Source organism: Passer montanus, unplaced genomic scaffold, assembly GCF_014805655.1.
Source record: "Passer montanus isolate IOZ18808 unplaced genomic scaffold, ASM1480565v1 scaffold165, whole genome shotgun sequence".
In the NCBI taxonomy this organism is placed as follows: Eukaryota; Metazoa; Chordata; class Aves; order Passeriformes; family Passeridae; genus Passer; species Passer montanus.
The window spans coordinates 680,773-705,602 of record NW_024363716.1 but is presented as its reverse complement, the minus strand read 5'-3'; the positions used below and the strand labels follow the sequence as shown (position 1 = coordinate 705,602).

Here is a 24,830-nt window from a genome sequence, read left to right as displayed (position 1 = left end):
GGGATGGCTGGAAAACAGCCCATCCCAGCCCAGTGGAACGCAGCTTATGAGTTCCAGTGCCTCTGTCAAAGCTGCTTGAGATGGGGAGTAATGAGGCGCTTGCTTTTTTAATTTGCCGTGCCTTTATCCTTGCCTTTTTTTCCCCCCTCTTTTTTTTTTTTTTCTTTTTTTTTAAATATATATTTAATAGTGCCGGCAGTGGTCGTCTGTTCTCAGGCGTGGTAATTGATACCAAATAAAATGCATTATTTGTATTCAGTCAGGAGGATGAAATTGCATTCAGCGGGCTGAAGCCTGAACTCATTTACAGTTTCCCCAAGCCCGAGCTTTCAGGAGCCCTCTTTTCAATTTGAAGAATACCTTGTCAGGCACGGGAAGGAGTGGGAAATGGGAGAGCGCAGCGTGGAAGCCTGGTGCCTTTTGATTGCTCATATTTTAAAGCAGGGCAATGTTAAATAACTCCCATCCTCAAAGGGAGAGCGGGGATCCGGGGCAGCAGCGCGCCGGCGATCCCCACTCGGCTCCGTTTATGAGGGACCAACCTTCCCTTGCTGCTTGAGGGGGAGGGAGAGCTCCAGGCTCCCACTTGAGAGCAGTTTGACCCAAGGACAGCAGGTTATTACCTGGAAGGGGCTGTGGATGACGAGGATTTACCACGGGAGGTTAATTCTTCAGCTCTCCGACGCCAGGCGTCAGCCCCGTACGTCCCTCATTTTTCAGAGCTCTCCAGCAGGTTTTGTTGGGGGGATTTACGGCCTGGAAATTAGACAGAGCTGCCACCAGCGTGTGGATCTGGCCTGATGGTTTTTTAACAGGATGTATTCTGTGGTGTTACCTCAGGATTGTGGGGTTTTTTCACCATTTGATGGGTGCAGGGCATGCTGCGGGTGCAGGACGGGATGAACTCGGATGGGTTTGATTGTTTAGAAACTGAAAGCTGGGAATGGGGGTGAGGGAAAGTGAAGCATTTTGAATCATAGAATCCCAGAAAGGTTTGGGTTGGAAGGAACATTAAACATCACCTGGTTCTTACACCTCAGAGAGGGACACCTTCCACTAGCCCAGGTTGCTCCAAGCCCCATCCAGCCCAGCTTTGGGCACTCCCAGGGATGGGGCAGCCACAGTTTCTCTGGGCAACCTGGGGGTTTTCTCCTTCTTTTGAAGTATCACCAGTGGAAGCCTCCAGAGTCAAGCTGGAGGTCTCTGCTTGGGACTGGAATAACCCTACTGCAGCTGTGCTCATGCCCCTTTGTGTTTCTGAATCACCAGTGGAAGCCTCCAGAGTCAAGCTGGAGGTCTCTGCTTGGGGCTGGCAGTAACCCTGTTGCACCTGTGCTCATGCCTTTGTTTTTCTGGCACCCTCTTCTGCATCTTCTCTCTGTGCCATGGATCCAAAGGGATCTCTGTCCCCTTGGCTGGGAGAATTCCCACCAGGATTTTCACCTGGGTTTGCCTTCCTCCTCTCCTGGAGAGACGGCAAACTCTGCCAGGAGAGCCCCTTGCACCAGTTGTGGGTCAAACCCTTAAAATCTCCTACACTGATACAGAGTAAATACATTCCCATGATTCCCTTCTGGGGTTAAATTCTTGGGAACTGGTTTCCAGCTAGTGGATGTAGGGAAAAGAACAGAAATCCTTAATATAAAGATTAATGTTTGGTTTGGTCTCTCTTGCCAGGCAATTAGCTACATAATTTATCCCCCACTAATAACTTAGAGCACAACTGTGCTTAGGGAGTAATTAGTAAATAAACTTTATTAGGAGGGAAAAGAAACCAAAATAAGTTGGCTTTTGTCAAATAGGCAGTTCTGTGGGAATTTAACTATGCAAAAAGAATCAAAAGCTATTTTTTTAATAATCTTTGGCTTGATATTTTTCTGACATATTAAGTTAAATGCACTCCTGTTATTACACTTAAGCTTTATAATAATGCAAAAAGAATCAAAAGCTATTTTTTTAATAATCTTTGGCTTGATATTTTTTCTGACATATTAAGTTAAATGCACTTAAGCTTTATAATTAGGATTTTTATTCTTTTTCCCTGTGTCTGCTATTCTGAAACCAATCATCAAGTATTTAACCCCAAAAGGCAATCATGGGAATGTATTTGCTGAATATCTGTCTGGGAGATTTTAAGGATATGGCGCATAAATGCAGTCCTGATACTGCACTGAGGTGCAATATGGTATTTAAGCAAGGTTCTGGAAATGGCTTCACTTCACATAATAGCAAGCACTTTCCTTTAAGTGTAGGTTTTATGTGGAATTTTATAATTAAAATCCAAACCAAGCCAGTAATTAAACAAAAATCATATTACCAACCTTGGGGGGAAATCCTGGATTAAGGTTACTTGAATATTTACTGTGTGGAAAGACCCAGTTCTTAAAATTGTTGGAGTTAATAAAGCAGGAAACTGAACAGAGTAATGTAGATTATTTATTTTCCTTGGGAGCAGGTAGGAAGTGACCCTTTATCACACAATTATTACCTGTACCAGGTGCACATTACTTGCCTTATTTCCCCACCTTTATTGCCATCACCACCTTTTCAGTGGGTGTCTGTCTGATGTCAATGACAGCAGAGAACATCCAGAGGATGTAGGGTTATCTCTGGTTATGTATTAAAATGCCCAAGTTTCACACAAATTAATTTGGAGCTAGGGAAGATCTTTGGAGGAGGGGGCAATTGGAAGCAATAAAGTGCTTTCCCATTGTTTTTTTACATTCCAGCTGGCCTGCTCCTAAAATTGCTGCTGAGTCCTGTTAATCTAACAGGACTTGAATCAGCACTTCAGCCAAGTTGGGGTTTTTTGGAAAAAAAACATGGATATTGTTTGGGGAATCTCCTGAAGGAGCTCAAGAGCGTGTCTGCCAGCAAGCAGGGGTTGTAAGCTCGGATTGTAGCAATCAACTCATTTCAATCTCACAGCATTTTGATCTTTTCTCCCCTCTTTTTCCCCCCCCCACCCAACTGCAGACACGGGCCTGGGAGATTCCGTGTGCTCCAGCCCCAGCATTTCCAGCACCACCAGCCCCAAGCTGGACCCCCCTCCTTCCCCCCACGCCAACAGAAAGAAGCACCGCCGGAAGAAAAGCACAAGCAACTTCAAGGCTGATGGCATCTCGGGCACGGCTGAGGGTAGGTTCCCAATCAAAATCCACGCCTGAATTCTGAAAATGCCGTTCCAAAGAGTGTTGTTAGCTCAGCACCAGCCTCGGCTCTGAATGCACGGGGGGAAGAAAGGGGATTGTGAGAAATTAAAGTGTGAGCTTGTGAGGATGGAGCTGAAGCAGCTGAGGCGTCACAGTGGTGAATTCAGCTGCTGGAATGTGTTTAGAACCTCTTTTTTTCATAAATCAGAGTCCCCAAGTTAATATGGAGCATCATTAGGTGTTGAGGTAAGGAAGAGGCACACTTGGAAGGTTAACAAGGAGGAAAAATTCAGGTTCACTCCATAGCCCACGGATCACGTCAGAACTTGTGTATTTTTTTCAGTATTATTAAATCTTGTGTTATCACATCTCCTTAGGCACATCCTGAGCTCTAGAATGGCCAACACTTCTGATGCCTGTCATTGTTTGAATATTCAGCTGCTTGTGGAAAGCTTGTGTTATTTGAGGATAAAAGGGAAAAGGGGAGAGTTTAAATGTTTGGGTTCTTTTTTTTACGAGCCAGAAAGCAAAAGCCAAAAAGAACTTCTTTTTCTCCCTTAGTTTAGCTTACTATTTCCACACTGCTGTAGCTGTTCAATGCTCTTCTGAAGGGGTAACAATGTGTACAGGAGCCAGGTATGATATAAAACATGCTTGCAGCTTTAGAAAAGAAGAAAAGAAACATGCTAGGATTCAACCAAAAGAGCTCCAGAAAAAGAAAGATGAACAAGGGTGGTTGGAGGGCTCAGAAACTGGGGAGTCAACACATAAGGAGAGATGAAAAAGGGAGACAATGGAATAACATTGTGGGAAAAGGGGAGTGTTGAGTAAGAAAAAGATGTGGTTGTAAGCATGGGAGAGTAAAAAACAGCTAATTCAGTATCAAAGAATGTTGGAACAAGTTCTGAAGAAAGGATGACAATTGCAGACAGCTGAAGAGACATTAAAAATAGATGTGATAATAGTATACAACTGAGAAGGGGCATGTTAACTACTACTTAGTCATCCTTATTTTCCATTTATTTAATTTCTCAATTGCACTTCTATCACATCCGGAATTTATTTCCCCAGCTATCTATACAAATCCTTTTTAAAAAAGCCATCAGCTTTTTTTCATAACAGCTCCTGTTGTGTTCTCTTTCCAGTCATTTAACTATCTTTGCTGTTAGTTTCCCCCTAGTTTATGGCCCGAAGCCAAATTTTAGTTCAACCTTTCATTTTTAATTTGTCCTTTTTTTATTATTTTTCTTTTAAAGAAGCCCTTTTACACCACTTATTTTCAAACCTCAATGGCAAATTACAGAGGGGATTTTTCAGAGCGTTCACCATTGGCCCAAGAATATTTTGTTGAAGTCAATATGAATCAAGACCAGCTGGATATCGAGAGCCTTTGAAAAATCTCTTTCTGAGCAGTTAATAGGTGGATGTTTTCTTTCTCCTGGGGAGATTGTTTTCACAAGGCACTGGAGCTGGAGCCTGTGTGGTCCTGGGCTGCAGGCACAGACTCAGAGGGAGCAGTTTGCACTTGGCTCTCTTGTCCCTGATGTCCCTGTTCTGATTGCAGAGTCCATCCTTCATCCTCCTCTGTTTCCTCTTCCTCTTCTCCTCATCTTCCAGCATCTCACCGTGTTACCTGAAATCCTCTTGCAATCCTCTTGCAGTAACTCAACAAAATTGTCCCCTCTCATAGGAATTGGATCAATGTGCTTCCAGAAAGGCAGGAAGTGTTGGCAAGCAGCAGCTCAGTAACACACAGGGAGCCTCAAAGGGAGTAGAACCATTTAGGGTGGAAAAGCCCTCTGAGGTCATCAGTCCATTCCCCCAGCACTGCCAAGGCCACCACTAATCCCTGTCCTCAGGTGCCACATCCACACATCTTCTAAATACCTCCTGGGATGGAGAGTCCACCACTGCCGTGGGCAGCTGTGCCAGGGCTGTGCAGCCCTTCCTGTGAAGAAATATTCCCCAGTTTCCACCCTGAGCCTCCCCTGGCCCAGCCTGAGGCCATTCCCTCTCCTCCTATCCCTGTTCCCTGGAGCACAGCCCGACCCCCCGGCTGTCAGGAGTTGTGCAGAGCCACAAGGGCCCCCCTGAGCCTCCTTTGCTCCAGGCTGAGCCCCTTCCCAGCTCCCTCAGCCTCTCCTGGGGCTCCAGCCTCTTCCCAGCTCCATCCCATCCTCTGGACATGCTCCAGCAGTGCCAGCCCTCCTTTTACAGTGTTTGTACCTCTGCATGAGCCCATCAGCTTCCTTTCACCTGCCTCTTCTCGCATGTCTTCTGAGGTGAGCACCTGCTCTGTTTGGGACTTGCCAGTTGTGTCTCAGGAGGGCCTCAGTGATCATTAAATTCTTTAATTTTACACCATCTCTTCAAAGCACAGCCCTGCTGCTGCAAAGCAGCACTTTGGCCACAAGAGCAGAATGAGGAGTTTCCAGGCAGGGCTCTGGGCATGGCAGGGCTCTGGGCATCCTTCAGCAGGCAGGTAATCTGGCTGGTCCTTGAATCCTTGTTGGGGCTGGGAGGGGATGGCTGACAGCGAGGACAGGCGGCCTCGTCCGTCAGCGGGAGCTGAAGGAGAAGGCAATGAGGCGTGCCCCAGCTCCCTGTCCTTTAGGAGAAGGGCGTCTCACAAAGAGTGATGGTGCCTGGAGATTGCCAGTGAGGACGTCCTAGCAAGACTCAGAAGGGCTGGGGGGGCTGCTCTTCCCAAATCCTGGCAGCCTTTGGGTTTTCCAGGACTTGTGTTGGTGCAAGGCAGAGCCACCGAATCATTGAGGTTGGAAAGGGCCTCAAGGATCCTCGAGTCCAGCCAGGTTCAGGCTGTTCTGGGTGTTTTCTCCAAGCAGTTGAACGTCAGAGGAGTTTAGGTTGGATCTCAGGGAAAGGTTCTTCCCCCAGAGGGTGTGGGGAATGGTCCCAGCCCCAGGCTGCCAGAGCTCCAGGAGGGTTTGGACACCACTCCCAGGGATGCCCAGGGTGAGATTGTTGGGGTGTCTGTGCAGGGCCAGGAGTGGGATCAGTGATCCTTGTGTGTGCTTTGCAACTCTGGCTACTCCATGATTCTATGATTTCCACATCTGTCTTGCACTTCAGAGCAGTTTTCAGTTCCAGTTATTTTCTAGTTCTCCAGTGCTTGGCTACAAATCTGTGCAGTGACCTAAAAAATTCCCTTGGGGATTTTTCTTCCCCACCATAATGTTGATTTGCACCCTCAGAGGATTTCTGCACTTTTGAAGACCAGGAATCCAAAATAGGCCATCAAAGGTGTTGGAGATGCAAACACTTTGATCAAAGTATAATGTTGATTTGCACCCTCAGAGGATTTCTGCACTTTTGAAGACCACAAATCCAAAATAGGCCATCAAAGGTGTTATGGGAGATGCAAACACTTTGATCAAAGCGTTTGAGATGCTGCAAATGGGCTCCAGAAGCCTGTGGTGATAATTGTGGGAGAACCATGGTCTTCCTTCTGGAAATCCTGGGCTCCATGTGCAGAGGAGGAGGAGGAGGATCCTCCTGCAGTCACTGTTCTCAGGCAGGTGCAATGGATCAGAGTTAAATGGTGTGGGTAATTCTAGATTTTGTGTTGCCTTCCTTTGGCTCCAGGCACGTTTCAAGTGTCAGCTTTCAAACAGGAATTCTGAGTTCCTTCATTTTCGTCTGCACCAAAGCTGAGGTGTTCAATGAGGTTTAAATCTGGGCTTCAGCAAACTGGAGCATTTTTACTGCACTTTGCAGGGCTTTTTTCCCCTCCTTGAACGTGCCTGCTTTGATCATTGACCTCTGCCCAAGTATTCAGATATCATGATGATGGACACTGAGCTCAGGGTGGTTCACCAGTTCCAAGGCCTGATGCTCATCCCTTTTATGCCCTTCCATAAAGGTCATGCTGATTCTTCTCTCTCCACACTATCTGCACATGCACAGCCCTCTCTTTCTGGGATGGGTTCTTTCATCTCACTTGGTTTATCTTTCTGCAGCTTTTCTGAGACAATGCTCACAGCAACACAAATGCTGAAGCACCTGCGCTGCGCTTGGACGGAAATTAAAATTCCATTCCTATTTCAGAAAATCAGATTCTTGTGATTTTTTTTTTCCAGGGAGAAGTTTTTCAGTTCTCTTTGCAGAACTTGTCACTGAAAAAAAATCCCTCAGTGTTTTTGAGGGTAGCAGCAGGAATGCTTACATTAGGCAAGGTGCCAGCAACCAGCAGTTTTTTCCCCACCATGCTGCCTGAAGTTGCTCGGAGCAGGATTAGACAGAGCTGTGTTTCAAAGAGGAATGGCTGCTCAGAGCCTCATCTGTTTGGGTCCCCTTGTGCTGCTGCACCTCCTGGAACAGCCAGGGATAATAGGAAGGCTTTTCAGCTGGAAAACAAGCAGAAAAATTAAAAAGCTTTCTTGGAAATACTCTTCACAGAGAGATCTTTCCCAGTGTTTATTTCTCTTACTCTTGTTAGTTAAAAGCTTCATGGCTGTGCCAGCTTGAGCCTGCCTCCCCTCCATCCATCTCTGGGATTTTAGGGAAGCCCCAGGCTGCCTTTCAGCACTGGGACCATCCCTGCTCTCCAAGCTTTCCATTAACAGGAGATCCAGCCAGTGTGTGCTGTAGGGCCAGCACCAGCACATCCCAGTGGGATGGGTACATCCACTCCTTCCCTTGGGCAGACCATGGGATCATGGCCTGGGCTGGGTTGGAAGGGACCTCAAAGCCCATCTGTGCCACCCCCTGGGGTGGGACACGGGCAGGGACACCTTCCACTGTCCCCGGCTGCCCCAAGCTCTGTCCAGCCTGGCCTTGGACACTTCAGGGATCCAGGGGCAGCCACAGCTGCTCTGGGCACCCTGTGCCAGCTTCTCCCCACCCTCCCAGGGAAGAGAATTCATCTCCTCTCTCAGCATCCTGGGGCAAACCTCCCCAGCTCTGGTCTGTGAGCGCAGGTGGAGCTGGGAGACGGCGCTTGAGGAGCAGCAAGTGTGCTCAGCAACTGCAGGCAGACTTTCCAAACTCTCTGAAACCCATGTTCTTCTTCATCATTTGTTTCTAAAGAGGTTTTGAAGGACAAAGAAGGACCTTTTATGTTTCTTCTCAGAACTGTTTTCTTAACACAAAGGTATTTGTTCTCTGCCCCTTGTGCAGTAATTGCTTTTCCTGGTGCTTTGCTGCTCTGTGCAGTCCAGACCCAACTCCAGGTTTACACTTTCTGGCTTTTAGCTAAAGGATGAGCCCCACTTTACTGATAAATCCTTTTTTTTTTAAATTTTCCTGGGGTAAACTGGTAAAGGTATTTTAAAAACCCCTTATTTTTGAAAAGCACACACGTTTTGTGTCACTGTGTGTTGAAAATGAGCCCTGGTTAAGCAGGAAATTAAAATGTATTCATTTATTTTCTGTGGATGGAAGAACAAGGTTTAGTGACACCTCTCATTTGTTCTTTTACCAACAAGCAAAACCATCAGTGCTTTCAGCTGGTGTCTCCCTATGTCCCTGACAGCCACCCCAGTAACAGAATGACAAGGTGAATTAGAGAAATGCAGTTCTCTGTATAACACCTGAAATTTTGCTTTTTTAAGTGAAAAAATCAGAAGCAATACAGGGGGTCACTGAAATGTATGGAAAATCTGTGGGCATTTCCCCTGCAGCCTCCCACCCTAAGCTTTCCTGAGCATCCTTGTGATTTACCTGCTGGCATCATACCCTGAGGTGATTTAAACATTCTTGGTACCACATTGTGGTGTCCTCCCCACAATTGTAACATACATTTCCTTGGCTACAGTGTTTAGCAAGTGTGGTGGCCACACTGAACTAAAAAATTCTATTTCTCTAAGCATATAGGACCCTAAGCTTTCCTGAGCATCCTTGTGATTTACCTGCTGGCATCATACCCTGAGGTGATTTAAACATTCTTGGTACCACATTGTGGTGTCCTCCCCACAATTGTAACATACATTTCCTTGGCTACAGTGTTTAGCAAGTGTGGTGGCCACTGAACTAACAAATTCTATTTCTCTAAGCATATTTTAAAAAAAAAAGTCATTTGGGATTTTTGGAAGTTTAGTGGAAACAACCCAAGGAGCAAAAGTGGGAGAGCAAATTCTTCCTTTGACAGGTGGATTTGACATTTTTAATGCTAATACTGACTTGGCATACACTGAATTAAGCACCCTGATGAAGGAGGGTATTTTTACTTGCTGCTCTTAGATATATATTTAATTTTTTATTTTGCTTTTTATGGTCTGGAAGAAACCTTCAGACATTGTCAGAGGACAGCATGTTCACAAACCTTTCCAGCACAAAAAGCCACAGCATCGTCACTGCCTTTTCTCTGAAATGTAATATCTTGACCTGCAGCTGCAGCAAGGGCAGAAGCACTCACCTATTAAAGAGTTTGTAACCTTTGGAATCCAATCCATTGGATGTCGAGGTCCTTGGATGGATTGTGTTGCTTGAAGTGATGCCCAGAACTGAGCTGCCACCTAAACTTCTTCAAGGAAAGTCTGTTTGCAGTCCATTATAGGATAATCAAGTGTACAGCAAACAGGTGTTGCCTGTGAAGGAATGCCACACAAGTTATTCCTGGTGATATTGCCATCCTAATTATTTTAGCTGGGCCCTATGAGCTGTCAATAATTACAGCCTGCTGTGTGATGATATTGGGGTACAGCAACAACACAAAGTCTGGGGATAAATCAGGAGGGGAAAACAGTAATTCCTTAATAACATCCTACTTTTTTTTTTCAGTTATACTCTCCTTAAAATGACAAGAGGTATCTTAAGCTTTTCCCCTCTAAAAAATAAAGACATACATGCAAAATTTAAAATCCCAAATGCAGACCCAGATCACACAGAAGAGGAGTGTGTTCCCATCCTGTCGTGCAGTATTTCTGTGCATCTTCTGATAAAGGCTTTAGTGACAGCAGGTTTTGCTTCTATTTCTGGCCTCTTTAAGTGCCTGAAGTTTTAGGAAGTGTTCATAGTTTTAAAAAATATTCAGGGCTTAAGGAGAGAGGGATACAAAAGTATTTTGCCTGCAATGCTGAATGAAGAAAATAAGCATTTATTTGGAACTGGAGGGGTTGGCAGGATGAGCAGATTCCTAGGAAGGTTGAGAGGTTTTAAATAGGTTTGTAATGCATTTAGGGTTACTGCTGAATTCTCTTTGGTACAATTTGCTGTCATTTGTGTGGTCTTTCTGTACATGAATCATTTCAGGAACTGCAGCAAATGACATTTTGCTAAATTTCATACTGGATTTAAAAAAAAAAAAAAAAAAAATCACAACACTTCCTAAAACTGGGCTTTAATGAGTTTGCTTTCAGTGAGATTTTAGGAGTGTGTTTAGCTAAGTATTTGCATCTTTATTTTGTAGATTATCTCGGAAGAGTTGTAAGCCTCCCCTGACCAACCATTCTCTGCTCTAGCTGCTTTTTAGGAAATGATTTCTTTAAAAACTTCCCAAAACAAAGCGGGTCGTAGGGTTTAGTTGGCATTAAAAATCAGAAAAACGCCTAGCTGTGTTTTTCCTGCCTGCAAGAGAACTTCAGGAAGAAAACCCAGCAGTGTGTGCCCATGTCTGTTGTCCGTAATGCCAGATGCTCGTTTGGGTGAGTTTTATCACTTCTCCCTGTCAAAACACTCCTGGGCTCTAATTCCACCCATCAGCTGGGCCTTCATCCACAGGAAGCTCAGTGCTGGCAGAGGGCTGTGCAGGAGGAGGCAGGAGGGCAGAAATTAAAAAATGCAGCCCGGATCTTCAGAGCCTGGCTTTCAACCACGGCAGAAAGGTCACTTGTTGGGAATCCTCGAGCCTCGGCTGCCACAGCCTCCCTGACATGAAAGGGCTGCTGCTGCAAGACACTTATGTTGATGCTGAGGAGTGAAAGACAAGGGAGGTGAAGCTCATCTATTGTTTTAACCTACTTCATTGCAGGCTAAACAAGTTGAAAGATTCCTGCTTCCCTTCAGAAGCCGGGGTCGGGAGAGGCGGCCGGTTCCGCCCACCTGGTTGAAAGGAAAAGTGTCACAGTGGTGGTCAGCAGGAAAAGGGATTCTGGAGAGGATGAGGCCTGCGATGAATTGGTGGTGGTTGCACACACTGGCACATCTGGAGAGAGAGAGAGAATGATAGCACTTTATTTTATTTTTGACGTTTCCCTAAAAGTGAGTCCTGTTTTGAGCAGTGCGACAGCAGAAGGGCTCTCTGGGTATCCAGTGCCACGCTGGGATTTGGCCTGATTTTTTGGGGGAAGGAAGAAGTTTTGAGCAGCTTTGTAACTGAATGAAAACAAGTGAGATCTTAGCATTTTGCTGGCTTTGAGTAATTAGTGTCCTCAGCAATGTGCTGCCAGCTTGACACAGAGACTTTGGTTATGAGAACGGTTCCTGATGTCCACAAGGTGATGTGTGCAGAGGTAGCAGTGAGTGTCTGTAAAATGTTAATCCTGCTAGAGAGGTTGGTAGTTCTGTTCCTTAAATAAGAATGTCTGTTCTGCAAGTGCCTTCCAGTGTTTCTGGAGTGCAGGGCAATTTCATTTCGTTATGGACCTAGATACCTAAATTAAAATACCATAAAATCAGGTGATTATGCATGATAAAGCTACAGCCAATGAAAAGGCTAAAATCTGGTAACTGTGCTCAGTATAACTTTGTTCTCCTGTTCATCTCAAGGCAAATTGTCACAATTTCAATAAACAGGGTGTTTTGGTGTAGAAGGATGATCTAGTTTCAGAAGGATGCCTGTGCACCTGGACTCATCATCTTGTTGGAACTGACCTACCAGTGGGAAACAGCTTTCTTTAAAGGATGCAAGTCCTAAATAATTCCCGTCAGAGGCCCTGGTTGTGGAGGTTAGCCATGGATAGCTCAGTCCTGGAATTCAAGGGCAATTGTGTCAGGTCTGATCTACCCAAGGCTTGTTAAACCTATCAGCTATTGGCTTATAAAAGCTCATAATTCAGAGGTACACACAGAACAGTAACAGGTCATGACTTCCTGGAATTCAAGGGGGATTGTGTCAGGTCTGATCTACCCAAGGCTTGTTAAACCTGTCAGCTATTGGCTTATAAAAGCTCATAATCCAGAGGTACACACAGAACAGTAATAGGTCATGACTTTTTAGTTGCAAACCCCTACATTTTAGTCAATTATGGATTTTATAACAACCTGTAGATCAAGAAATATTTACCTGGAAGTCAAGAAATATATTGCCCCTTATTGTTTTGATTCTTTGTCAAAGTGTTTGTGACATATTTTAAAAAACACATCCAAAACTGAGGAGAGTGGGGATAAGTATGAACAATTGTACTAAATATATGGGTGAATATGCATATATTGGCTGCAGACTGAAAGAGTAAGTTCAGGTCAGATGCTGGGAAGGAATTCTCCCCTCTGAGGGTGCCCAGAGCAGCTGTGGCTGTCCCTGGGTCCCTGGAAGTGTCCCAGGCCAGGCTGGACAGGGCTTGGAGCAGCCTGGGACAGTGGAAGATGTCCCTGCCCATGGAAAGGGTAGGAGAGGATGGGCTTTGGCGTCCCTTCCAACCCAAACCATTCTGGGATTCTGTGGAAAAGGAGTCTTCTCATGCAGTGATGGTGTTCAAAGGGTGGATTGGAGGAGCAGTGCACCAGTGGAATGTGTTTGAAAGGGAACAATCCATGAGGATGGGGTTTCTCCATAGGAGCAGCAAGTGGAGAATGCTGGCATTAATCTGCTGTAGGTGGAGATGATGGGAGGGCCATGAGGATGGGGTTTCTCCATAGGAGCAGCAAGTGGAGAATGCTGGCATTAACCTGCTGTAGGTGGAGCTGCTGGAGATGATGGGAGGTGCCAGGCCTGGAGGAGGTGCTGGAGGTGCTGTAGGTGGGAGCTGCTGGAGATGTGGGCAGGGTGGACTTTCCCTTCCCCTTAAGCAAGTGTCCCATCCCTGGATCCTTCTCCAGTTCAAAGCCACGACTGGAGCCGTTCCAGTTCCCATGCTTTGTGGTACTGATGTCATCCCTGCAACAGTGATGCTGAGCTCTTTATTTCCAGCCCCTGGCCTGTCAGTCATTTCAAACCCACGTTGTTTTGTCAAGTTTTAAGCCTTACATCAGCTGAAGTCCCCGCTGTAGATCTGCGTGCCCTGTGTGAGGTTTCAGTGCTGAGCTTGCTGTTATGTTTATTTTATACCCAGTGCTTTAATCTCCTGTTTTCTGTCCCTCCACCTTTCTCTTTACAGACCAGTTACTTGTGATAGATGTTATGCATCATATGTGGTGTGTAACTCCAGGAAGCAGTAGGTAAAAAGGGAAACTTGAACAGGCCTCATCATTGACATTTTCCACCAGTTCTCCCCCCCCCGACTCTAAAAAAGAAAAAAAAAAATTAATAAAGGTTTCTTTTGTGAGCGTGAGCTGGAGAAAATTGGCCATTTGTCTGTGAGGTAATAGGCTTTGGGATAATATGAAAATCTATCAAATGATTAAATTCAATGACATTAAATCACAATTCATGAAAGGAGAATACTGCACAGTTTAATTCTATTTAATTTTTGAGGGGGGAAAAGAAAAAGCCCTTAAAAAAAAATTTGTTTGAGTTTCTCTTAAGCTGATTTCTCTGTGCTCTTTCTTAAAAGTGCCTTTCTAGTTGCCACACAGTGATGTGATCATTATCTGTCACCTCGTCGCCTTGCTGCCTCAACACGCAGTAAAATACAAAAAAAAAAAAAAAAAAAAAAAAAAGGGGGAGAGAGGGAGGAAAAAAAAAAAAAAGCAAGACCAGAGGAGCTTGTGAAGTATGACTTCCTATCCCAAGACTCATTGCCTGCGATTCGTAGCGCTTGACAGTAATGATCTTATTACAGTACTCTGGACCTTGAAGAGATTTCATGAGGAGAGCGGGGACGCGGCTCCTCCGTGTAATCAAGTGGCGCTGAATATTCCACGCGGTTTTGATCACACACTGATTGGGCACAGTTTTAGCCCATCTTCCAGTCAATTATGCATGGCCCCTCGTGCTCCTGTGATAGTCAGAAACATTGATGGCTGTTGTCTGGGGCTGGGGGGGGAGGCTGGCAGCCAGCCAGGGGTTTGAAGTGCAGTCATTCCGGGAGAAGTGCTTTTTAGTTGGAATTGATTACCTTTCTTTGGGTTTTTGCTTAATGGCAAAACTGTATTGGAGAGGGCTTCAGGTGAAAAATGGCCGTATTAGCCATTTAGAGGAGCTGAACTCCTAGTCAATTTTTAGCTTTCCCCTGTTTCCATCTAATTTATATTTAATGATGTACCGTTTGATAATATTTAAGATATTTCATTTCCAGTTGCTGCTGAGCACACATGTTGAGCCCATGCTAAATGACAGCAGATCAGCATTCAGGTTTTAGGAATTAATCCAGTTTAACCTCCAGGCTGCCAGAACATGTCTGTCTTGGCACCCGTGCCAGGAGACATCGGGGTTGTCCACGAGAGGTGCGACAATTCCCGAGCTGGCTTTAGCCCCTAATGAGGATAAATCCCTGTGCTTTAAATCAGGCACAGGCTCGCTGGCCAGCTCCTTCATTTAGATCCTCGTGTCTCTGATTAGGCTGCTGTTTATTTGTCCCCCATGAAAATGTCACATCTTCTTCATTCAGACCCCTTCAAATGAAAATAAAATCATTTAATCCGTGCCTGTTAAACTCCAGGTGCCAGAGGAGGGAATAGTTAATTGTCAGTGATGCTTCTTGCTCAGTGCCACCACTCTGGTTTCTCACATTTGAATATCCTGCAACTCCTAGTTTTTGGATGCATGTGTGCTTCAAAGAGATGAGAGCAGGACTTTATAGTAAGCTGGAGTACAATGCTGTATTATCCATGCATCAAATGAAGAGCTTATGTTTGGAATGTGCCAGGGGATGGAAAAATGCAATTAAAACTGCTCTGGTATCACTCCAAATTTTTAATCCCATTAATCAGTATCATTTTTCTCCACCTGCCTAAAATTCTTGCAGTTCTGTAAATTCCCAGCCTTTCCTGAAGGTGTTTCTGCCACTAAATGCTCCCCTCATGGTACTGCCCCTTGTCTACTGCTTCCCTTTTATTTGGATTGTTTATTTGGTTTGGGTCTTTTCCTTAAAACTAAGCTCAAATTGACCAGTCCCACCCCTAAAAAAGCAGCTTTAATTTAGTTTTTAAAATTGTTTGTCTTCTTTAAATCAGTTCTCACTTCCCACATACCCACATACCTCTCACCTCCCCAGTTCAATTATTTGGTTACATAGCCCCCAGACCAGAATTCATAGCAAAAAAAAAAGTCATCTTGATGGGTTTTTGCTCTTTGAAACAGAGCTTTGTTCCAATGATTTTGGGTTCAGCTATTGTCTGAAATTCCAGATCCTGATTTTGGGGCCATTTGTGCCTATTTTGTGGTAACATTTTTCTCCTTCCAGGCAGCCTGGAAGAGCTATGAGGATCTTTTTTTCCCATCCTCTGGAAGAGAAGCTCCTCTGAGTCTGTGTTTGCTGAGCTGTGTGTGCTCACCCCTGTGCCAGCAGCCAGGGTTTGCCCACCCTGAGAGGGAGCAGCTTTGGTTCTGGGGGCCCTTGGTGCACCTTTGGTGCCCAAGTCATGACAAACCTGAAGGGCAGCTCTAAATTTTCCATCTTGGTCTCCATCAGGGAGGTAAAACCCTTGGAAAAGTCAACTTTTCAAGGGGAGGAATTCTCCTTTGTTGGTTCTGTTGAGTGTGGGCTCTGTTGTTTGAGCCTGCTGCCTGTGGGACTCCGTGGTTTTGCTCACCTGAGGGCTGGGAAGAGGCAGTCATGGAACAGATTCCATGGTGACACCCCCTGCTCAACAGGGACGTGGCAGCTCTGTCAATCATGGTGCATCTCCCATGGGATGTGGGCTTTCTACAGGAAGGATGTTTTGGGTTTGGGCTGTCCCCTGGAGGCTGCAGTGTTTGAGCCTGCTGCCTGTGGGACTCCGTGGTTTTGCTCACCTGAGGGCTGGGAAGAGGCAGTCATGGAACAGATTCCATGGTGACACCCCCTGCTCAACAGGGACATGGCAGCTCTGTCAGTCATGGTGCATCTCCCATGGGATGTGGGAAACACCTGTGGGCTTTCTACAGAAAGGATGTTTTGGATTTGGGCTGTCCCCTGGAGGCTGCAACAGGCAGGTCCATCCCATGGGAGATGCTGTGGCCCTGCTGGCCCTGCTGGGCCCTCCAGGCACTGACAAGGCTTTGGTTCCTTCCCCACTGCTCCCAATGGTGACACCCCCTGCTCAACAGGGACATGGCAGCTCTGTCAGTCATGGTGCATCTCCCATGGGATGTGGGAAACACCTGTGGGCTTTCTACAGAAAGGATGTTTTGGATTTGGGCTGTCCCCTGGAGGCTGCAACAGGCAGGTCCATCCCATGGGAGATGCTGTGGCCCTGCTGGCCCCACTGCTCCAATCCATATCCTGATCCATGTCCTGCACTCCCTGGGCATGGATGACACAGCCAGGCTGGAGTGGTTCTGCCCCTGCTTCCTTTGACAAGGAATTGGCAGCTCCAAGACTCTTTAGGCTCCCTCTTCTTTCAGCTCCTCCCTTTGGGACTTCAGTGGCTGCATGCACAGCGTGCAGTGACCCTGCAAGCTTTTCAAGGAGAAAAGATTTTTTAAATAAGGATATTTTTTGAAAAATATATTTTTAAAGAAGGATATTTTACTATTTAAATCCTCATTCCCAATCCATGTCCTGCACTCCCTGGGCATGGATGACACAGCCAGGCTGTAGTGGTTCTGTCCCTGCAGCTCCAAGACTCTTCAGGCTCCCTCTTCTTTCAGCTCCTCCCTTTGGGACTTCAGTGGCTGCATGCACAGCGTGCAGTGACCCTGCAAGCTTTTCAAGGGGAAAATATTTTTTAAATAAGGATATTTTTTTAAAAAATATTTTAAAGAAGGATATTTTACTATTTAAATCCTCATTTCCAAGTTGTAGGTGATGCTGTGGCTGGTTTGTGACCATCATAAACACAGGGGCTTTTCAAAAAACCCCTGAGTGGTAAACGAAACACCAAAGGGATCCACCCCCTTTCCAGACAACTTGAATGCTTTAACCAACATTTTTATACATAAAAGGGCAGTTCATGGTTTACTTAACCTTAAAATTGGAAGCAATATTATTACTTTGGGCTCAGCATCAGCATTGTCACACACATAATCACGTTTTGGTTGGCTGGCCACCGTTCAGTGCGTGGCTTTGAATGGGCAGTCAGCAATAACTGCTTGCTTTTTTTATTGTAAATAAACACCATTTTATGGGGAGACCTGGTGTTTATCACACAGGAATGACCCAGCAATCTGAGCTTGGAAAGGTGGATGGGAAGGAAGTGTGGCAGTACTTACCCAGTGACTAATGTACATTTCCATCCTAAAACTAAGCTCTCATCCATGGTAATAGTTCCCATTTGGAGATCCCTGAAATATCACTGAGGATTCCTGAAAAATTATTTTCAGAAAGACCCCACTTGCCAGGCAACATACCTGAGTTTCACAGAATACTTAAGAGGCCTCAGTGTTTAATTAAATTAGAACAAACCTAATTGTAATAAATCATAGATTAATATGTGCTTAATGTTTTTAATAATAAGGTAAAATATAAGTTAATGCTCACCAGATTACCTAAAGACTCTGGTGTGAGGATCCATAGTGATTATAAGGAGAATGTGAAAATTGATTCATTTTTAGTGATTTGTCAGCTGTAATCTTTATTTCTCAGTCTCTCTATGTACAATTAGACACTGGTTTGTCCTGGCAAACTCATTAGTAGTTAGGTCACCACTGCTTATGGTTAAACTTTGGATCCCAAATGTGAAGTGAGAAGCTGAGCTTTGGTAACCTGTGGAGGAATGGGATGTACTGGAATGATGGGGAGGTTTCCCTCTCTGGAAGAGGAGACCTGGGCTTCAATTTATGGTGTGATCTTAGATATTTTTATTTTGGTTTATTTTATTTCTTATTTAATTTCATTTCATTTCGTTTCATTTTTAAGGATGGACTAACAGAGCAGGTCTACATAGAATCCCAGAGTCACAGAACATCAGGATGTGCTTCTGCAGAATTCCATATACACAAGGTTTTAAGTGCAGCCCTGTCATTTATTACTAACTAAAGAGTACAGGGTATGCCCAGAGCTGTTATGACATGTAAAAATAACTGTGGAGGAGGTTGGAAATAGGTCTTTGCTTTTCTCTTAAACATATTGATGATTACCTGCTGCCTTTAGTAATAAAAATATCAATACAGCTCATCATTCTTGCTTTAAGTTGTGGATATTACTGAAAAGCTATTCCCAGGGGAACAGCTGACAACCCATTGGAAATACTTGTAAGTAATCCATTAATAATGAACTCCTGAATCATGAATAATCTGTCCATAATGAACCTTGCTGCTTCCCCACATGGTTCTGGGGGGTTTTGTTTCTTTTCCTTTTTTTTTTTGGCCAGGAATACTTCTTTCAGTCTTTTTATTTCCTCCACAGCCTCTGAATGGAGGAGATGTTCCTTTTCCATATCATCAGGCCCCTTAATTTGTCATAATGCTACTCAATAGCTTGTCTGAAAAATGTGAGGGGACGCTGTCAGGGTTGTTAGGCACAAAGTTTAACCTGCAACACTTGTGGGGAAAAAAAAAGAAAAAGAAGAAGAAAAGATTGACATAAACTGTCCCCCAGAGCCAGAATAAAATCCAAGATGGTTTTTTGAGCAGCAAAGGAGGCAGCACGTTGAATCTCTTTGAGAATTTTGCTGGGTCTCTTTGAGAATTTGTCCTGCTTGGAGGAGGATGTTGAATATACAAGGAACAGTAAGAGGATTCTTGTTCATTCCACTTATCCTTCCAGGGAGAAGCAGATCATGGAGGCCCTGTGAAATACAAAGGGGTTTTGTCATTTCAAGGCAGTGCCACACTCACACATGTAGGAATTGTCACCTCCTAGCTCTTAGTCCCTACTGGGTGCTCATTTTTTTGTGGGTCTGTCCTAACACATCAACTCCAGTTTGATGGACAAATTCAAGATGAATTTTTTTTTATCATCTCCTTTTTTTCCCCCCTCTAAAGAGCTTTGTGGAAAGGCATGATGGAGATTTTAATCTGCAAGTGAAAGGTACTGCCAGACACCTCCGTGCTGGTAATTTTAGTCAGAAGTCCAGCCACTTCTGCAAGGGGGTGGACTAGGCTGAAATGAGAACTGTGGGAATGCTGAGAGATGAAGTAGAAGAAATCCCTCCCAGTGCCTGTTTCTATCCCAGCTGTGCATCTCTGGGGACAGGTTTGATGATTTCCCCTCCATTTTTTGGGTGAATTTGCTTCCCTGTGCTGCACCAATCAATAAGGTGAGGTTCTGCTCTTCACCACTCACATTAACTTCAGAGCATAAATTGATTGCTCACAGGTTTTCAGCACATCCAGCTCATTCCCAGCCCAAGCAGGAAAAGCTGACTGTATTTGGTACAGCATTTTTAAGGGGATTTTATCCTCTCAGTGACATTACAGCTCACCTGGGGACAAAGTTCTGCCACTCTGTGGGAACCCAGGAGTGCAGTGTCTGGCTGATAGCTCTGATTTTCTCAAGAAAATTCTCTTTTGATTCCACCTTCTTTTACCTGGTTTTTCATGCTCAGTTTCTTTACCAAACCTATTTGTTCTTCCCACAAAGCAAGTCCAGATCTGCCCACTAAAGGAAATAATCTGTATCAGCCTTTCTTACATTTGATTGCACAGTGTTTTGGCAGTAATTTTGTATTGGTGTTTTTTGTGCCATGTCTGTACTGCAAGGTAACTCCACGTGGAAAGGTCATACAATTTTGAAGGGATCTTGTAGCAATGGGAATGTTACAGAGAGCTGGAAAAATCAAAAAAAGGATATTATGTTGTGGTTGAAAAGAAGGAAGGGATCCTGAAGGATCTGTGTGTTATTTAACCTCATTACTGATCCAGTGTGAAATCCTGGGAAGGCTGAGATGTGATCTGCTTGGAAAGTAATTTCCATTGGCACGGTAACAGAGTTGCCCAAGTCTCTCACAGGAGATTGTCAGGGATAAAAAGCTGGGTAATTTTTAATGCCACATTATCACAAGTATCTTTCAAGAGCAAATACACCGAGTTAGACCTGAGATCACAGTTGTGAAGGGGGCTTTTTTCCTTGCTTCCCATGGTATCAGTCATCTTCATACTCCATCTGCATTTCTCCTGCTACTGGGAGTGCAGCCTGTGGGGTTTTTATCACTCCTGAGATCTTTTAGGCCTTCTGAAGAAATTTCTTGCTGCTTCTTCTTTATCAGGTCTTCTTATCCCCCTCTCTTGAATGTTCTCCTGTGTGCAAACTGAGCTCTTGTCTTTCTGTGGCCAACCCAGAGATGCATCTCCTGGGGCTTTCTGTTCTCTATCCAGGTTTAGAACAGATATTGGGAATAAATCTTCCCTGGGAGGATGTTGAGACCCTGGCACAGGGTGCCCAGAGAAGCTGTGGCTGTCCCTGGATCCCTGGAAGTGTCCCAGGCCAGGTTGGACACTGGGGCTTGGAGCACCCTGGGATGGAGAAAGGTGTCCCTGCCCTTTGCAGGGAGTGGGATGACTTTTATAGATGTGGAAATGATTTTTTTTAATGAGAAAAATGGCAGATTTGGGGTGCAAAGCTAAAAAGTAGCCCAAGAGAATAATGCAGACTCCTGGCAGCTCAGCACTCCGAGGGGTTTGCTGCTTTTGAAGGAGTGGCTTGATAAAATAGTTTTGACTTGTACAGGGAGGAGGATGCTGCTGATACAACCAGTGAGATAAAGCTGCTGTTGATGTGCTGCTTGTAAATTTAAAACTCCATTCATTTCTCAAGGAGGGGAATTCCTGGCCTGTTCTGCCTCTTCAAAAAGCAGCCCCAGCTCTCTCCCAGCTGAGGGCAAGGTGGGATTTGCAGCTCACAGGGATATTACACTGCAACCCAACAGCCTTGACAGCTGTGGGTGATGCTGCAGCTCAGCTTTGGCCATCAGCAAGAATCCATGAAGGATCTGGAGCCTTCTGAAATCACTGATGCCTCCCTGGTGTTGATGATTTCATCTCTGGTGTTGATGATTTCATCTCTGTGCTGCAGGAGCAGGGCTGATCTCCCGAGCTGCACCTTCCTGCTTTTACAGGATATCCTCCACCCAGCCATGCTCTGCCTGCCCCCCACCACCCAAAAATAAAATAAAATCCACTGGGTGAGCTGATTTGGGGCTCAGCCTTGGTGCAGAGCCAGCATCCAGCCCCTCACAGCAGCGTGGCTGCCTCGTTAGCAGGGCCTGATTATTTGGCTGCTCCAGCAGGAGCTGCCACATCTGAGTTGGAGCTGTGTGGAGATTAACTGGTGTCTGTCCAACCATTTGTCACACAAATAACAGTGCCAGTGGAGTGAAATACTATAAATCATTTTTTTTCCAGGATTGAAAGCTTTTATCAGTTGTGTCACTTCCATTATTCAATAAGCGATCAGTAACAGGCGCTGTGGTTGAGCCAGTTAACAGCTCAGAGCTGTGGCTTGTGAGGGAGCCTGTGACACCAGCAGCTGATGTAAATTCAGGATTTCATATTTATCTTTAATATTTATCTGTGTTGTTACTCAGGGTTTTGCTGGAAAGCTCAAAGGCAGCACGACTTTGGCACAAGTCTCTTAATTCATGTCTTGGTCCCTCAGCCCTGTGCTGTTTGTGTGGGCCCTGTCTAATGTTCAAAACATCCAAATAGCAAATCCCATCCTCCTTTTCTCAGCTTGATTCCAGAGCTAACCACAGCAGCTTCCCAGGGATTTCCAGCAACCACAGCTTTTGGAAAAAAAGTCAAATTACAAAAGTCAAATTACAGGGACGACGACCTTTGTGTAAGAGCAACCACAACCCTGAGCTGGATGGATTTGTGCAAAGATCTGGGCAGATGCTGGGAAATAGCAAATCACAAATATCTTCAACCTAATGATTTTTACATTTTTCACGGGTATTGTACAAATTAACATCAAATCTGAGGAGCCCCACAAGACAACCATCGGTGATAGCAACTTCCTGTGGGTGAAGCCCTTGCAAATGCAGTCTGTGGAGAGGGGACAAAATGTTGTCTCTGCCCTTGGAAAGAATTTTTCTGTTCCCATGGGGTGTCTCAGTACTTAATCTCTCCCTAGGAAGAGGGCTGGGTTAAGATTCCTTCCCCAAAGAGATGGAGACCCATGTAGTAACCATTGCTTGAGCTGTGAGTTTGGGAAGAGAAATTGGGAAGTTTTTAAACTCCTTGTGAGAATCCCACTGCTGGGACATTGCTTTGTCCCATTTCAGGTGGCTGTTTAATGGTGCAGGCTTTGAGGAGTTCTAAAATACAAATTAATAGATTTATCATAAAATGGTTTGGTTTGGTTGGGTTTGGTTTGGAAGGGACTTAAAAGCCCATCCAGTGCCATTCCAGGGACACCTTCCACTGTCCCAGGCTGCTCCAAGACCCAGTATCCAGCCTGGCCTTGGACACTACCAGGGATCCAGGGGCAGCCCCAGCTGCTCTGGGCACCCTGTGCCAGGGCCTGCCCACCCTGCCAGAGAGGAATTCCTTCCCAATATCCCAGTTTCCCTCTGGTGGTTTTAAACATTCCCCCATGTCCTGTCCTGTTTCCTGCTGGCACAGCTCAGTCTGTGGGTGCACTCCTGGTAGGAAGTTCTGCCAAACTCAGAGTTCCAGTGAACCCTCCATGCTCAGGTTGTCCTCCTTGTACTGAAGGACCCAACAGCTGCAGGTCTGTGGCTTCCAGTTTAGCCAAGGCAAGGAACTGGAAGTCTCCTGCTCTGTCAGTGCAGGGTGGTGTAGAAGCTCAGGCAAAAAGGGAAATGGCCATAAAGGTATTTTCCATCCTAAATGATTCCCCTGTCTTGGCATGATCATTCAGGTTTATAGGGAAATAATCATCACAGGTGGCTGAGCATTTTGTGGGGAAAGTGAGCACAAGGAATCTCTCCAAGCAGGGTTTTTCCAGTGAGGAATCCCTGCTCTCACAGGAGCAGTTGCAGCACAAGCAGGGTGACATGCTGAACAGTTACCACCCAGCACTGGCAGGCTGGCTCCTGCTCATTTCCACCCGTGGTGAAGTCACAAAGAACTTAGATATACACAAATATGGGGGTTGTGCCTCAGTTTTTATTTACCTAGTGTGAACTTCCCTTTTGCAGTGGGATGAATGAAAGGTGAGCAAAATGGGAGATGGTAACAATAATTCTGATTTCTGTTCAGGAGTTTACATTTCAGAGTAAGTCAGAGCTGCAATAACAAAGTGAAACTGATGCCCAGCCTTGGCATTGGGAAAATCAAATTGTTCATCACTTGTATCTACAAAAAATCTCCAGGAAATGAGAGCTGGAAGAATTCCATAAATATTGGTGCTCAGTCTTGACTTGCTTCCTGTAAGACACCTTGGCAGAACTTGCCTGGATTCTGCTTCCTCTTCAGCCTTTTTTCCAGGCCTCCTTCCCAGTGCATTGAGAGGGAAGGTGCATTTTGTGTTCCAGAATTGTTCTTGCAGGGAGCTTGGGCTGGGTGGAACAGGCTGCCCAGGGAAGTGGTGGAGTCACCATCCCTGGCAGTGCTCAGAAAATGAATATTTGTGGCACTTTGCTGTTGGGCTTTGTGATATTTAGTCAAAACTCAATCATCTTGGAGTTTTCCCCAACCTTTGTGATTCTGTGAAATCTAGCTGAGTAGCCAGGAAAAAAAAAAAAAGGAATTTAGTGCAACAGAAAAAATATAATAGCAGTTCATATTTAGGGTTGGGGCTCGGATGTAATGGCACAGACTGCTCTGTTATAAATCAAAAATAAGCCAAGGTGCACTGTACACTCCTGGATAGCTCTGGTAATTAATGCCTGATGATTGCATGTTACTCCAGTCATATTTCCAGTTGTAAAAGACATCAGAAAAGCAATGGAATGGAGTCAGAAGCTCTGCTTGCCCACTGCTTCACTCACCTGGAGTAAATAAATAAATATTCCTTTCAATAAAAGTATTAAAATGCATTTCAGGCAGATTTTCAATAAGCATATTTTGGGGGGCGTGTTTTACATTTGAATTACTAGAGTGGGGCAGCTGGGGTTTACAGAAAACTGCCATGTAGCATTAAAAGTGAAAGAAAAAAAAAACCAATTATGATCTTGTCAAATCCCATTCTGTCAGGGAAATATTTTCGTTTCCTCTGCAGGAAAACCTCTTATGGTCATTTTGTGGTTTGGTTTTATTTTTCAGTCCAGATGTGTACAAAAGAAGCAGTGACAAACTGATTCCCTTCATTCCATAACAGCTCAGCTGGCCTGGTGAAGTCACCCAAAATTGGAGGAGACACCCTTGGGAATGGGTGGCTGGAATGCTCCCAGCCTGTTTTGCAGGGCTGGAGCTGGGGGTCTGCTGATCACAGCCAAGCCACTGCAGCCCTGCTACATAGCAGGAGTCAGAGTCATTAAATAATTATACCTTTGATTAGCTGCTTTAACTGTTCATTGCCTTTGAAATATGATAGTATAATTTAAAGCTTTTATTAAAAGACAATTTTTCTAGGTGGTTGAAAAGGATTTTTTTTGTGTGTGTGTAGAAAAGAGCCATAATTTTCTGCTTCAGATAATGAAAAACTGAGAAAAATGTTTCCAATTACCATTTCCTTTTTGTCAATTGGAATCTTG

At 44.9% G+C, this 24,830-nt stretch overlaps 1 protein-coding gene across 10 annotated transcripts in view; it reads left to right on the top strand.

Moving 5' to 3' along the window:
• Positions 1–24,830, top strand: part of AGAP1 (ArfGAP with GTPase domain, ankyrin repeat and PH domain 1) — a 308,565-nt gene that overhangs the window by 226,221 nt on the left and 57,514 nt on the right. For 9 of the 10 annotated variants that reach the window (XM_039703608.1, XM_039703607.1, XM_039703606.1 and 6 more), the window contains one exon: positions 2,977–3,138. The exons of the other annotated variant lie outside the window; for it this stretch is intronic. In XM_039703608.1, the coding sequence (XP_039559542.1) occupies positions 2,977–3,138 (162 nt within the window). The remainder of the gene's footprint in view (positions 1–2,976; positions 3,139–24,830) is intronic. 10 annotated transcript variants of the gene reach the window in all.